The 16,725-nt window shown below is 46.2% G+C and overlaps 1 protein-coding gene across 2 annotated transcripts in view; it reads right to left on the bottom strand.

The window, feature by feature from the left end:
• GRIA1 (glutamate ionotropic receptor AMPA type subunit 1) overlaps positions 1-16,725 on the bottom strand; it is a 307,663-nt gene that overhangs the window by 49,356 nt on the left and 241,582 nt on the right. For both annotated transcript variants that reach the window (XM_066273071.1, XM_066273070.1), the window contains exon 12: positions 1,157-1,355. In XM_066273071.1, the coding sequence (XP_066129168.1) occupies positions 1,157-1,355 (199 nt within the window). The remainder of the gene's footprint in view (positions 1-1,156; positions 1,356-16,725) is intronic.

The raw sequence follows: 16,725 nt of genomic DNA, 5'->3' as shown, positions 1-16,725 counted from the left end.
TTAATGAGGTAGTGGTTCCCTTTTGTGAAAGTGCAGGGGTCGGGAAACTTTTTGGCTGAGAGAGCCATGAACGCAACATATTTTAAAATGTAATTCTGTGAGAGCCATACAACGGCCCGTGTACATTAAGCATTATCCAATAAAAATTTGGTGGTGTCCCGGAGGACAGCTGTGATTGGATCCGGCCACCCGCAACCATGAACATGAGCGGTAGGAAATGAATGGATTATAATACATGAGAATGTTTTATATTTTTAATGTTATTATTTTTTTAATTAAAGATTTGTCTGCAAGCCAGATGCAGCCATCAAAAGAGCCACATCTGGCTCGCGAGCTATACGTTCCCGACCCCTGGATTAAGGGATGTCCCTTTAAGCTGGATTCCAAATGCCGGCACCTCCCTGGAGTCCTGATGGTAAACAGAACCTCCATCCACCGTTCTTTGTTTCCCTGGCATTTTAGATGCTTACTCTCATTACAACACTTTGAGATAGACATTGTTCTCCTCGTTTTACAGATGGGGAAATGGTGTCAAAGAGGCGAGTAGCCGCAGAACGGTAAAGGGTGGAGCCAGGTTCTGGACCTTGGTCTGGCTGATCCCAAGTCCTGTGTGCATTAGCTGTCTGCCCCTCTGCCTTGGCTGGCTGCCTCCAGCCCCACTGACATCGCCACCACCTCCACTCCCTCGTCACGTTGCCTCTTTTCTGACAGCTTTTAATAGAGCACCTATTCCAGTAATCGCTTCCCATAGACCATCTTCTATTTATTAAATCTTCAAGGAGGGGACCCAAGGAGCATCATGTCTGGATCTTGTGCCTATGCTATTCCTAATCAATTACTAACAAGAATGTACGGTCCTTGCGGGAGCAGAGGATGGGGGGGTTGTATGTTCTATCCTCTGCAGCCCTCAGGGAATGTGGCACAGACTGGTCTATCTCAAGGATCAGATTCAGGGCAAGAGCTTTGAAGTTTCCACCAATCAAAAACCATAGCTTTCCCAGGGATCTGTAGAAACGCTCTGCGTTTCCCTGACTTGCAGTCAGTTAAGCGGTTGCCCTGGCTGCCTGTAATCCCATGCTCAGTACTGAGCAGCAGGTTTGCAAGACAGCAGTGGTTCTCTTTTGGGAAAGTGCCTTGGGACGAGGGGTGTCCCTACCCTGAAGAACTCTTTAGTGGAGCCTGCTTCCAGCGTCCCGTATGCGATTTCCGTCTGCTTCGCTAGGTCCTCGGCACTCTCGATGGGCGACACCATCCTCTCCACAGTCAAGAAGGCGGCCAGGTTGGCTGTGTAGGAGGAGATGATGATCAAAGTGAAGAACCACCAGACGCCACCAACGATGCGGCCGGACAGGGACCTGAAGGCCAGAGGGAGGAGGCGTCAGAGGCACGGACATTAATCACAGAAGGCTGTGGGTCAGGGCTGAGGGCCAGCCTGCGCCCCGTCAGCAGAGCCGTGGAGACCTATTGCACCCTTCTGTTCCATCAGCAAGCTGTGAGAATTCAAATGTCAGAGCTGTCTCCTCTGCACTTTGTTCCTTATCACAGAGTGGGACCCGTGGGGTGGCTGTCCTTCAGGGCGACAAAGGCCCTTGGGTACACAGTCACTCTCACTTTCACAAATATCTATCAAGACACATGCTGGCAAGGACACAGATGTGTCTGCAATTGCCCCCCAAATCACAAACACATATAAACCTTCTGTTAAATGCAGTCACACATACCCAGATGTTTGTGCAGACATGCGTGAACGCAAATGTATGTACACACACATCTGATTATGCCCAGAAATGTTTTCTGACTTCCTTCTCCTTATTGTCCTTCTAGCTGGAAAAGGTCACCAAAATGTTGGATCAGAAGAAAGGAAAGGGAAAATGTGCTGGAAATAAGAACAGTGCCTCAGTCACTTTGGGGAATGTCACCATGGAGTGGAGACACAGTTCCTCTCCTAGATCCTGATTACAGAGAAAGAATTTGGCTGAAATAAAAGATAAAGGATATTTTGTTCTGGGTCAAGTGGCAAATGTGACAATTATGTATGAGGTGTGAAGTTTATCCTTAATTTTCTTAGAATCCCATTCTCTCTTATACCCAGAACAATAAAGAGCCACACAACCAGTATAGAATTCCCCGTGATTTTTTTGGATTTGGTCCGGAGGTTTCCAAGCTCAGCACTTCCAAGTGATATTACAAAATGATTTAGATGGTATACGAGGTGATTGTATGTGGTGAACAGGTAGGGCATCTAATGAAATGGAATCATAAAATGATCAAGTTATTTGCATTCCATTTCTCTTTCTTTCCTGCTCAGTTTATTAAGGAAGGATGGATCCATTCTAACATGTGACAGTGCTTAACTAGAACCGAATACTTAACCAGAGAAATCACCAATCCAACCCATGAGTTTTACTGATAAAGAAACTCAAGAGTCCCTAATCACAGTGACCCAGGAAAACACCCAGGCCTGCAGGCTCGGTAGTTCCACCCTGTTTTCAAAACTCTGGTTGACCCTCTCTGTGCTATTCCCATGTTCCTGCAAACTCCCCTTTGCTGCCATGTCTTGGAGGCTTCCTGTTCACTTTAGGCAGACAGTGCTCACTCCAAGAGACCCAGCAAATCCTTATTTTTGCTTTGCATAATGGGTGAGACTAACCCTACTTCCTGGCAAGAAATAGAGACTTTTGGAAGTAGGAGGACCCTTAGTCTGTTCTTTTCCTTTAACTGAGACGAGCGATTAGAATTAAAACGGCAGAGAGGGAAGGCACTTTGAAAAGTGCTGTTGAAACACAAGGCATTGTTTTTTATGATGATGATTCTCCCAGGGAGCCACAGGGCAAAGCAGTACTTTTCCGAGTAGGGAAAGGACAGCTGTGATCTGAATGCCTTGGAGGTCTGCCTAGTCACCTGAATTTTATTAGTCTCAAAACTTGGCATAGCCCTTCCCCTAACTCCCTAGGTAATTGAGGAATCCCTTCTGTTTCTCCAGGTTTGGCAACAACTTTGATAGCTGTTGGACCCGTTAACTTGAGTTTCATGTATAGCCCTGTGGATGGGAAAGGCATTGAATATCTGCATCTTGCAGGTGAAAGAATGGCAGTGAAGAGATCTAGAGTGACTTTCCCAGGGTCACACATGAGGCGATGGCTGGGAGGAGGAGCCAGGGCTTCATATTTCCTGTCCACTACTCTATTACAGAACATTCCCTTCCTCCCCCAATTCTGATCTGCTTATAGATGGGCACGGGCTTCCTCAACTCATGACACCTCTGTGATGTTGGATCACAGCCAACATGCCCTTGTAAAGCCCAGAGGAACCTTTGGAATCCAAAGAAGGCAGCGTCACCACCAATATCTCCAAAGGATTGGAAACCGGCTTGTATTCATTTTCTGTCACTGCGTAACAAATCACCACAGACTCAGTGGCTTCTAACAACGTTCATTTATCATCTCGTAGTTCTGTGCATCAAAAGTCGGGGTAGGGCGTCTAGATTCCCTGCTCAGGCTCTCACCAGGCTGAAATCAGCTGATGGCCTGGAGTCCCCTTTCACGCTGCCTGGGTGCCCGCAGACTTCATCCCCTTGTGCTTGTGAGACTGAGGCTGTACTTCCCTGCTGGCTCTGCTCTCGGCTTCTACGAGCTGCCTGCCTTCCTCATTATGTGCCCCCTGCATCTTCCAGCCAGCCACTGTGGCAGATCCCGCTCATTCTTTGCATCTCTCTGACTACCAGTGGCTGGAGAAAGCTCTCTGCATTTACAGGGCTCATCTCACTGGGTTAGGCCCACCTTGGGTCATCTCCGTTAATCTTAAAGTCAACTGACTTGGGACTTTATTGTCTGTAAAATCTTTCCACAGCAGTGCCGAGCTTCATATTTGAATAACGGACAGACGGAATCTTGAGTATGCTGTGTACCACGCTGTTTATTTGCTCATTTTACAAGCATTTCTTGTATTGCAGGCACTGTTACGCATTTGAGAGATAAAACTGCATATATCATGGTCTCTCCCTTCCATGGGGAAGATGGGAAGTGCAGCCTAGTGATTGAAACATAGGCTTTGGGTTCCAATACCCTGCTTCTTTCTAAAGTGCTTAGCACGCGTTTGGTGGGAGTAAGTGCTTAGTAAAGCCATCGTCACTATCTTATACAAATATCATTAATGGTAATTATAGTGCTATCTTAACTATGTGACAAGGGAGAAAGAAGCACTGAGGGAACACAGAAAGGCTTGCTAATTAGCTGGCAGAGGGCAGGAGAAGTTACCAGAGGAGGAGAAACCTGTGCTGGGTTTTGAAGTCTGAGTAGAAGATCGCCAAGCAGAATGGTCACAGGGGTGGGAGAAGGCAGAGTAGATAGACATAAAAAGGAGGAGGTGAGTGGGATATCAACTTCTCTTTAAACTTTCCAAACTTTGTCAGCAGAGCACTGAGCAAGCCCTTCTGTTTTCCTATTACACCATGATCATTCTATTACAATTTAACCACGCTGCTGTAAGGATTCAAGCTGTTACTGTGATGGTTACTTACGGTCCTGATTGATGAACCGCAATGATGATGATGGGTTGAACTAAAGCAAAGTCCACGGAAGTTGGAAGTGTGGTGATGACAAGGTGCGGGTAGTTGGAGGAGGGTTATAAGGGGGATAAATGGTGATGGGCAGAGACTTGACTTGGGTAGGGGGGGTGAACACACAATACGGGGTACAGAGATGTGCTGTAGAATTGAGCATCTGAAACCTGTATAATTATGTTAACCAATGTCACTCCAGTACATTCAATTAAAAAAATGAATAAGAGTCATAAAAAATGTTAATATAATGAACTAAAAGCAAAGCCCACAAAAACAGGGAAGGCAGCCTGACTGAAGAGATGATGGCGTCAGGGTGATGGGAGGCGGTGGTCCATGAGAGCAGGGTGTGGGCGTCCACGGTGCCCGGAGAGCAGTTCACACAGGCCTCCTGCGTGAGTCGGTTCGGACATGTGCTTGGGACTCAGATGCTGGCTGCCAGCTATCTCTTCTTGCCAATGAGGCCTTTTCCTTATGTTAACAAGAGTTCTCCTTTAGTTAATATGTTAACTAAACGCATTTTGATAATAATTTTGATAGCTAAATGGATCATTAACTGCATACTTGAGGCCAATTAAAGATGTTAAGGATCTGATTGGGACCATTTTCTGGGTTCTGACAGTGAGCTACTTCCTGTCCTGGGCATGGATAAGGAAAGACACCACATCTTTAAATGTGTATTTCTTTATTTTTTCCTATTATTCATAGTCTTTCTTTAGGCTTTATTTATTTTTTAATTGAATTAATTGGGATGACACTGGTTAATAAAATTATATAGGTTTCAAGTGTACAGTTCTATAATACTTCATCCATATATTGTGTTGTGTGCTCAGCACCCCAAGTCAGGTGTCTGTCCATAACCATCTATCCCCGTACCCTCTTCTACCTCCCCCACCCCCTTTCCCTCTGGGAACCACTATACTGTTGTCTGTCTAAGAGTTTTGGGGTTTTTTTTGCTTAATCCCTTCATGTTTCTCACCCATCCCTCCAGCCCTGCCCCTCTGTCTGCCATCAGTGTATTCTCTATCTATGAGCCTGTTTCTATTCGTTTGTTTGTTTTGTTCATTAGATTCCACATATAAGTGAAATCATTTCTAATCTCGCAGTTTGAGTTTGTTTCTCCAGGCCAGGCACTGGCAAACGTTCTCTGCAAAAGGCCAAGTAATAAATCTTTCAGGCTTTGCAGGCCTCCCAGCCTCTGCTGCTCTAGTGTGAAGCCGGCCGCAGACAGTACATGAACACACACACACACACAGCTGTGTTCCAATAACACTTCCGAGTACACAGACGGACAGCGGGCTGGATTTGGCCTGCGGGCTACAGTTTGCTGACTGCTGCCCTCAATCTTATTGTGAGACACAGGGAACTTTGATTTGAGCTAACAAGCAGCAGTAGTCCAGAAATTTTATCATTTATCTGGTTATTAGTACCTCCACAGAAACACCCAGAGAAATATTGCAAGGATTCGTTGGACAGGGACTTTTGAGCTATTCTCAGGGAGAAAGTAGAGGGCATTGGTCAAGAGAAGGTTCTTGTGGGCCAGGTGAGACAAGATGGAGTCCAACCTTGTTACTTATTGGTTCTGTGACTTTGGGCAAGTCACTAAATCTCTTTGTGCTTGTTTCTTTACAAAATGGAGTGACTGTGCTCATTGTAAAGGTATTCTTGAGCATTCAGAAAGGAAATGCATATGAAGCATGGGGACCGTGCTGGCACAGAGCGAGCATTTCAGGGTGGAGGTAGGCGGCAGTGTGTGGAGAGACCGTGTGGCTGGGGTAGGGGGAGGTCCTACGGCCAGGGGCCTTTGGGAGAGCAGATACGTGGTGCCGGTGCAGGGAGTGGGAAGTTACTAAACAGCAACCAACTTTTGATCCCATCAGCCTCCTCTCCAGGACATCTCTGTGGGATGGGCATTTGTTAATTCAAAAGCATGTCCTGTCATCCTTAAGAGGAATAGGGCAGAAGGGATACCTCCTATGTGCCTCCGTTCAGCTGAGCTTAAGAGGGCACCGAACTTACTCCCGTTGTCATCTGCTTCAAATGGCTGTTTGAAAAACAAGTAGGGGAAACGGGTTTGAAGGCAGAAGCTCACGTGGCCGACCTTTAAATTCCTGGCAGAGAAAAGAAGTCCATCCTGACTAATTACTGAGCTGAGCTATGTTCAGAGAGAGACTGCCTTGGTAGCAGGCCTCCAGGTTCCCAGATGAGGGTAAATAGCTCTGACCAAATGCAACAGTTCCACTGATGAGACCACTTCATCCAAGATGCTGCAGCTGGGTGGCCAGTCATTTCACTTGTCACCAGCTGCAAATCACTCAGCACTTCCTGGCAGAGCTGGAGCGATTTAGGTTAATCGTCCAGCCGCCAGTCACTGCGTCCCAGCACTGCGTCCTAGCACTGCCGCGGGAGGAGGGCCTTGCGCTCTCGTGGTGAGTTCACTGCGTCCCAGCACTGCCGCGGGGGGAGGGCCTTGCGCTCTCGTGGTGAGTTCACTGCGTCCCAGCACTGCCGCGGGGGGAGGGCCTTGCGCTCTCGTGGTGAGTTCACTGCGTCCCAGCACTGCCGCGGGGGGAGGGCCTTGCGCTCTCGTGGTGAGTTCACTGCGTCCCAGCACTGCTACGGGGGGAGGGCCTTGCACTCTCGTGGTGAGTTCACTGCGTCCCAGCACTGCCGCGGGGGGAGGGCCTTGCGCTCTCGTGGTGAGTTCACTGTGTCTCAACACTGCCGCGGGGGGGGGGGGGGGGAGGGCCTTGTGCTCTCGTGGTTAGTTCACTGCGTCCCAGCACTGCCGCGGGGGGAGGGCCTTGCGCTCTCGTGGTGAGTTCACTGTGTCCCAGCACTGCCGCGGGGGGAGGGCCTTGCGCTCTCGTGGTGAGTTCACTGCGTCCCAGCACTGCCGCGGGGGGGGGGGGAGGGCCTTGCGCTCTCGTGGTGAGTTCACTGCGTCCCAGCACTGCCGCGGGGTGGGGGGAGGGCCTTGCGCTCTCGTGGTGAGTTCCAGGGCTGGGGGAGCTGGGGTTGGACCATGAGGTCTAGGGAAACCCCAGTCATTTCTAAGCTAGTGTACTGTTCTAGCTTTTGCAGAGCTATGTTTTGAAGAGGGATGATCTTTCATTATTTTTCTTTTTTTTCCTATTTAGGTAGGTTATGGCACAGTTTGCAAAAGAATGTAGATCGATTCATTCATTTTTTAAAAATTTACTAGTCCTTTGGTTCACTCTCTAAGCCTTGGTTTCCACACCTGAAAACGGAGATAATGAATCCCATCTCATGAATTGCGGAGTTCAATGAGTAAGTCATGTCTTGGACTCAGCACAGACACAGCAGGGCTCTCGGTGTCACCTGTGGTGATGATGATAATTTCTTTTGGAAACACCCTACTTAACGTCTAGGTGCCCGCACTCTCTTCAGTTCCCTCCTGCCTCGCAGGTTCATGCTTCTTAGTCTCCTTTGCTGCCTCTTCCTTTCTGCCTAGTCTCTGGCTCTTGAGCCCGGAGCTCGGGCCTCAGCCCTCTTCCCAGCCCTGTTTGCGATCTTGCCCCAGATGATCAGCCCCAGCCCCACAACCTGCATACACAGATGCTGATAACTCCCAAATTTAGATATCCAGTCCCTCTCCTGAACTGTGAACACGTGCATCTAACTGCCTACTTGATACCTCAAACCTAAAGTACCACAAATAAAATTCTTAATGAGCTCCCACCAAAAAGCCCAACTAAATTCAACCTAACTTGTTCTTCTCCATCTTCCTCATCTCAGGAAAGTGGCGCCACTGTCCACCCTGCTGTGCAAACCAGACACCAGGGAGACAGTTCCGCCTTGTCTCTTCCCTCACCCCCAGATCCAGTCCATCAAATCCAATCATCGCCATAGTCCCAAAGAACATTCTAGATACCTGATGTTAGTATCACATTTCCTTGCTTCTTCTCTTGTCCTTACACAACCCACATCTACATAATAGCCAGAGGGATCTCTGTAAATTTAAAACTGTAAATAGGATCATGTTGTTCTCCAACCCACTTAAAATCTGTCACACTTAGGAAATAAAAGCCGATGCCCTACCCAGGTCAACCTGGTGAGCCCACCGCTCATCTCAGCTTGTCCCATATTTCCTGCTCGGTCTATTCGTTAGCTTTCTTGCACTTCCTAGAATACCCCAAATTCTTTCCCACCTCCCGACATTTGCTGTTCCCTCTGCCTGAGACTCACTTCCCTGAAAGTGTCCCAAGCCTGCTTCCATCTACCCTTCAGGTCTGTGCTCAGATGTCACCTCCTCACTTACACCACTGTATAGATTGTTTCTGTCACCTACATCTTGCTTGCTTGCTTGTTTGCCTTGTTTCCTTTTTTTCATAGCACTTATCAAATCTAAAGTGATCCTTGCATAATTATGTATTTGGTTTATTCATTTATTATCTGTCTCCCTTCACTAAAATGTTAAGTTTAATGAGGCAGGGATCTTATCTGTGTTACTCACAGTTTCTCTGGCACCTAGCATAGTGCGTGGCACATAGTAGGTACTCAATGAACATATACTGAATAAATAAATGGTTAAACAATGTTATTGAGGATTCTCTCTCTCTCTCTCTATATATATGTGTGTGTGTGTATGTGTATGTGTGTGTGTGTCCACATATATATATATGAGGACTTCCTCCACATATATATATATATCTCAAGCCCAATAGGAAATACATAAGAAGTATCGTCTTAAGGGAATCAGTTGAATAGAATGAATATGATTCTCACAGGAGTGACAGAGATACCTGGGCTGGGGTGACCAGCATGGGGAATCACTGATTAAGTGCTAAGGAAGTACTGAGGTGGGAAAAGCCATGTCCAGGAGACAAAAATCCGAGAAGGCAGCATGAAAGAGGAGACATTTAACTGGAATGTGCAAAGCAGGCAGGCTTTGAGCATTCTGAAATAGAAGGAGAGGCATTTCCTGGAGCAGTAACAGCCCGTGCAATGGTGTGGAAGTGGGACAAGAATGTGAGCAAACAAGAATTTCACTTTGCCTAAGACGCCTTAACCACCCAGCAGCCTCTGTATCTTGGGAGCCTACTTAGAGCTAGATACTGAGGCAGAAACTTGACATCCAGTTTTGTACTTCCCATCACTCCCTTCAGGCCAAGTACGCATATCCCTTTTGAGAAATGAGGAAACGGAGTTTTAAAGAAATGAAATAATGGCGGTTACAGAGCAGGTGATGGAGCTGGGATGTGAACCCAGATGGATCGAATCCCAGCGGCGTGATATCACTGCGCTGAAAGTGGGTCCGGCTGGGACCAGGGCACTGCCCTCATCGCTCAGGTTGCACCTGCGCAGGCCCCCAGCACTGCGTACCCACCGTTCCTCGACGCGAGGAACACTTGGCACCGCGCTGGTGTTAAAAATGGGACTTCCTCCACATATATTTTTGGGTTTAAGTTCTTAGAAGAAACCACTTTTTTTTTTTTCTTTTATAGCGAGCTGCCTACTGGCTAGCCCATAATACCAAAACATATGGCTTCCTTATATCCAGAGCCCTCCCTGGAGCTCCTAGGATTTGCTGATCCATCAGCTGGTGTAGAAGTGAGATGGGCTCCCAGGGACTGGGTCCCTGCCGCCGTGGGCCAGGTGAGGGCCTGGGTTGTCACTGGTGGCCCAACATGGTCCCTGCCGCGTGGGCCAGGTGAGGGCCTGGGTTGTCACTGGTGGCCCAACATGGTCCCTGCCACCGTGGGCCAGGTGAGGGCCTGGGTTGTCACTGGTGGCCCAACATGGTCCCTGCCGCGTGGGCCAGGTGAGGGCCTGGGTTGTCACTGGTGGCCCAACATGGTCCCTGCCGCGTGGGCCAGGTGAGGGCCTGGGTTGTCACTGGTGGCCCAACATCACTGGAATTGGAAGTCTTCAGAGTTCGCAGCATATTTAAATGTGGGAAGTTGTGGGCTTTTAGAAAAAATGGCCCTGGCCCATCAGCATGCTTTAATTAATGTTTGGTTAGCTCTAGCACAAGGTACTTATTAAAAGGCGCTATTTTACTTAAAATAGCCAATTAAAAATCCTCCAATTGCCAGGTTTTGGTTTTTTTTGATTGTCCCTAGTTCTCTGCACACTTAGCCCCCTCCCCCACCCCTCACCCCGTTCCACATATCTCCAACCAAGCTTCCTGGAGGCAGGAAACTGTTTCTCTTCTTTCCCCACCCCCAATCATTTCATCAAAGGGAACTCAGCGCTTTCTGAGACTGCTGTCCTTCCATTTGTTAACTGTGTGATTTGGGACGAGTTATTTCATATCTCCGAGCCTCAGTTTCATCTATCTGAGCAATGGGGATAATAACCGGAACAAATAAAACCATCGTTGTGTAGATGACCTGTACTGTGCTTAGCAGAGTATGAGGACTAGAAAAAATCCCTGGTAGAAGCAGCTACTACTCTGCAGAAATGAAAAATGACACAGAAGTTTTCAGTGTGGTAAGTGGAAAAACAACAACAACAAAAAAAAACAAGTTATAAAACAGACTATACTCTATGACCCCATTTGAAAACTCAAATTTGGCAGAGATAAATGTCTGGATGTATGTAAACTAGGATATTACAAGAGTCTCACCTCAATGGCTGGGTCATGGGCTTTCTTTCTTTTCCATCTTCCTCTTTCTTTTGATTTTTCTAAGGGAACACCTATCATATTTAAGTATGCAGGAAACCTAAGGCATAATGGATAAAATTATGGACTGTGGAGTCACCCATCCTGGGTTCAGATCCCAGCATCTTCTCTAACTGGCTGTGTGACCTTGGGGAAGTGGCTGAGACTCTCTGGTTTTCAGCCCACTCATCTGTAAAATGGAGGTAATAGCAGTCCCTCCTCATGCCCGCCTGTAAGTATTAATGTTCTTTCATCACTAACTTGTGGGTGGCAAGGAGTCATGAGGAGCGATGGAAGGGACTAACAGAGGTGACGGAAAGCGTTGCTGAGAGGTAATATTTCAGCCGAGAGCTAAAGGCTGAGAATGATCTAGATGTGTGAAGGGTCTGGAGGAGCAACATCCGAGACAGGAAACAGGAGGAGCGAAGGTTGTGGGGGCAGGGAGAGGCTTCATGTGTTCAAGGTCACTGGCAGGGAAGGGTGAGTCTCAAGACTGAGGCAGGGACTAGATCAAGCAGAGTGTCTGAAGCCAGGGCATGGAACTTGGATTTAATGATCAAAAATCCAGCTCCAGCACCACCTCCTCTGAGAAGCCTGCTGTACAGCTTCCTCCTGTTCTTCTCATTTTTCTGAACCTGTCTACTTTGCCCACTCCTTGTTCTGTGCTTTCGCACTGTTACTGCTACAGTAAATTATTATGTCATAATGGAATTTTAGATTTCTTTATTATTCCCTAGAACCTAATACAGGCTTGGCATTTGTTGAGTAAATATGAAACTCTGTAAGTAAGCAATTTGTAATGCTTTTTTTTTCTGGGCTATTTGTACAGGAAAATATTTCTTAAGCTAATTAATATCAAAAACATAATTGTGTGAGGAATTATTTATTCTATGAGTTAATGAAGTCATTTCAAACACTTGAAATGCACACATTTTGAGAAACTGGTATCTCAGATATAGCCATAATTCTTCCATAGCGATGTTCCCTCAGAATCTTTGCTTTGCAAAGTGGTTGTCATAGAGCACATTATTGCATAAAGCTAAAACAATAAAGCTGTTTTTTAAAATATTGTAAAAGACCGATCTCACAAATTTAGGCAGAACTGTACGGTACCATATGGATGTGGTTTTAAACCAGTAACTTGGTGTGGTAGCTTGTTAACACAGCAACAGAAAACAGAAGTGTGACTGGAAATCACTATGCAGAGTTCAGACCATCCCTTGTGTCTTCTCTTTGAGGGTGGCTGCAATAAGTCCCTAACCCATCGCTCTGTTCTAGTCGGTCTTCTACTTTCCCCGTTTATGCTCTCTGGATGGAGTTAGTGGTTAGGAGTAAAGGCTTCAGTGTCAGGCTGCTTGGCCATTCTACCAAGAACGAGGGGATGACCTTGGACAAGTTACTTGACCACACCAAGCCTCGGTTTCCTCAGCTACAACATGGGCAGAGAATTGACCCCCCAAAGACATCATGCCCCAATTCCTATAACCTGTGACTGACTATTTTACATGACATGGCAAAAGAGACTTTTCAGATAGAATTACGGTTAGGGACTTGAAACAGAGTGCTTATCCAGGTGGACTCAATGTAATCACACTGTTCTCTTGAAAGTGGAAGAGTTGGTCAAAGAGATAAGACCAAAGAGCTGGGAGAGGTTCAGAGTGTGAGAGAGACTTAGTTCTCCATTTCTAGCTTTGAAGACAGAGGAAGAGGCTCATGAACCAAGGAATGAGAAAGCTGGGGAAGAGCCCTGAGCTGATAGCCAGCAAAGAAACAAGGACCTGAGTCCTATAACCGCAGGGTTTCAAATCTGCCAACAATCAGAATGAGAAAGAAAGTTAATTCTGCCCTCGAACCAACACAAAGGAATATAGCCCTGTTACCACTTTTTAGCTCAGTGAGACTCTTGCTGAACTTTTGACCCACAGAACTTGAACATAATAAATTTGTGTTGTTTTAAGCAGCTAAATTTTGTTGTGGCAGCAGTAGAGCACTAATACAGAGATATTGTGAAGAATAAATACCAGTAAATCATACAGGATGGAGACTGGCATAACAGTAAGTCTCTGGCTTCACCCATGGTATTTCTTCTCACTACCGTTTTTATTAGTCATTCACTGCTCTGGCCACACCCATCGTCCCTGACCATTCAGAGTGCTTCCATTTGTCCACACCTCTTGTCTCTCTGCTTCTCTATGTATGTCCTTAGACAGTCTCCCCAAATTCAAAATTCATTTCAGATGACTCTTCTCCAAGGTTTTCCCAACTCGTTCAGCCGGATGCAGTCTCTTATGATGCAACACTTTTTTTTTGGACCTTTGTTAGCTATTATATTTATTCACACCCTTAGTTTTATAAAGGGGATTTCCTCTTTATTAAATTCTATATGCTGTGAAAACAAAAGATCCCCAAATCATTGCTTAAAGCAATCAGGTATATTTCTTTCTTTTAAAAAATATTTCTGTTTTGTTATGGTAAGAAGACTTAACATGAGACTTACCCTCGCAACAAATTAAGTGTACAAGACAGTGTGGTTAATTGTAAGCACAGTGTTGTACAAGTGGTCTCTAGAATTTATTCATCTTGCTTAACTAAAACTTAATGCCCAATGATTAGCAAAGTATCTTCAAGGTTTATCCATATGGTTGCATATTGCAGAACTTCCTTCTTTCTAAAGGCTAAATAATATTCCATTATATGTAAATAGCACACTTTCTGTATCCACTTATCCATTGATGGCTGTCTAGATTGTCCCACATCTTGGCTGTTGTGAATAGTGCTGCAATGAGCACAGTCTCTTTGAGATACTGATTTTAATTCTTTTGGATACCTATCCAAGAGCATGATTGCTAGAGTCCATGTAGTTTTGTTTTTAATTTTTTGAGAACTCTCCATACTATTTTGTATAGTAGCTCCACCATTTTTCATCCCTACAAACAGTGTCCAAGGGTTCCAATTTCTCCACAACCTTCCTGACACTTGTCATCTTCTCAGGTATATTTCTTGCTTATGCCACATGTACAGGTTGGTTGGGGGCTGTTTTCTCTTCATTCTCCCTCTGGGGCCAAGACTGACAAAGCAGCTGTCATCGGAAACGTCCCCAGTTGCATACTGGCTCTTAAAGCTTCTTCCCAGTAGTGACACATGTCACTTCTGTTTATATTTCATCAACCAGATGAAATAAAATGACAGCAGCTCTGCATCAGTGTGGAGAGGGACAAACAATCCTACCCTGGGTGCAAGAGGAAGAGAGCTGGTAAGATCCGGTGGACAGCATACAAACGATGGCCTGGGAAGAAGTTGTTTTTTTCATTTTATTTTATTTTGGTTCCCATTTTACAGATGAGCTTGAGGTTCAGAAAGAATGATTATTGGTCACATGTTTTATGAGTGACATGGTTGAAACTTGGACCCAACATCCTTCTTTCATCCATGTGGCAACTCTATCAGAGGCTGTTATAAGCTGACACTGGGCTGGAGGTGCAACGGAAAACAGGCTTGTCCTAGTCCCCATCCTCTCATATTGACTGTCTCCTGTTGTGCCCTGTTCTTCTTCCAGTCCTCCACATCTGTCTCCCTTCTCTCTCTCTCTGCCTTGTGGCCTCTCTGCTTTTAGAGTTGTCCTCCCTCACCCTGCACAACTAGATCACAAACAACTGGAGGCCAGGGGTAAGATTCAACTTTGATTCCTTCACAACCCTGAACGCATTAGGCATGCAACCAATGCTCCTTGGATTGGACACAAAACTGAAAACGAAATTCACTGTAGATGCCAAACATTTGTTCTCTGCTTCTAGCCTCCTGTGTGTTCCCAAAACAAGTGTATTAATAGGGATTTGCATGTGCTGTGCCAATTTATTATAGAGAACATTAGCTATCGGCATATAGTTGAAAAAGAGATTAATAAGATCATTAACAATATACCTCATAAGTCACTCTGAAAATTGCCAAAGTAATTTCTTAATCTTTTTTTTTCTTCCAAGAGATCTCACTTCTTCCACTGACTTATACTAAATTGACAGTTCTAATTAGCAGTCATGAAAACTGAAGCTATTAAAGCTAAGGCAGATTAGAAATGAAGTTTTCAGAGATGTGGTATAACTTCTCATAAGGGATGTCATGTGTCTCACTGGTTGGATTCAGGGGAGAAAAGGAAGCCTGTGGGAAGGAAGGTTGAGCTGGGGAAAGATTAGGAGGGGAGGACTTGTGTCTTGGGCACCTGTCCGGCCTCCAGGGGCTTAGCAGATCACTTGTTATTTACTGTCTGTGTGCTCTTGATCCAGTGGGAATGTCAGGGAAGGGCCTGCATTATTTTACATCTCTCAGCTCTGGGTCCTAACATAAGCTGAAGCTGAACCCTGGCCCAGACTGGGAACAGAGTTCTCAGTCTGTAGGGACTGAAGGAGTCAACTGTAAGTGAGCTTGGATGCTGTCACTCATCGCCATTTATTCAGCAGATATTTGTCAAGTACCTGCTGTGTGCTGAGCCTATGCGGATGATACTTCCTAGGCTTACCAGAGGAAGGAACTTCTAAGCGGAAGCCTGAAGAATGAATTCACCAGGGAAAGGTGTTATGGGCAGAGAAAAATAACAAGAATCAAAGATGCGGGAATGAAAGAGAAGAATGGTCTCCCAGTGGAGGAACAGCAGAGGAATACAGGGGGAGCCTCGATGGGGAAGGTGCAGCATGGTGGGAAATAAGGCTAGGGAGGGGGCCATGCTGGGTCCTGGGGTACCGGAGGGAGTCTGTTGCAGAAATGCAGTGAGGGGTGGAAAGCAAGGGGTGATACGAGCCAGGGTCTTCAAACTTTTTATAAAAACCGCCCACTTTTGCAGTGCTGGTCAACCTGGTCCCTACCGCGCAACCAAACAGCGCTGCGATTGGCCCACCATGAAAGCTGGGCCGCCCACTAGTGGGCGGGAGGGACCAGGTTGACCAGCACTGCAAAAGTGGGCGGTTTTTATAAAAAGTTTGACGACCCCTGATTGGAGAATGGATTGGGGTGATGTGGTAAAGAGAATGGAGGCATGAAACCTAAAAAGCAATATTGCAGGAGCCCAGATGAGAGGTGATGAGTGCCTGGACCATGTGGTAGCAGCAAGGGTGGACAAAAAGCGAACAGACCTAAGTCGATTTAGGAGGTAGAATCTCTGTTGGAAGATTGCTTGGCTATGGAGCGTGAAGGAGCGGGCTCACTCATTTTTCGAGAGCTCCATTTTCCGAGTGACTGTTTTGTGCCCGACATCCGAGGTGTTTATGTTTGTTTCTTGCTGCATGCTATGAGGAAAGTAGCATTTAGTTTCATTTTATGTATGGGGAAGCTGAAGCTTGGCTAGATTAGGTGTCTAACACACAGTTAGTGAGCCCAGAGCTGACCTTTAAGCCTTAGGCTGTCCTGTCTCTAATTACCTTTCTCTTCCAGGCTTCTGGTTAGGGCGTCTTCGAAGAAAATGGTGACATTTTCTGAGATGGGGAGCACTAGGAAAAGCAAATCTTCTAGTGGCACTCTTTCCCACAATTTCTGACGTAGAACCAGGCTC

This window comes from Saccopteryx bilineata, chromosome 4 (genome assembly GCF_036850765.1).
Source record: "Saccopteryx bilineata isolate mSacBil1 chromosome 4, mSacBil1_pri_phased_curated, whole genome shotgun sequence".
Classification (NCBI taxonomy): Eukaryota; Metazoa; Chordata; class Mammalia; order Chiroptera; family Emballonuridae; genus Saccopteryx; species Saccopteryx bilineata.
Note: the sequence above shows the minus strand (reverse complement) of the source record. Positions and strands in the feature narration are given on the sequence as shown.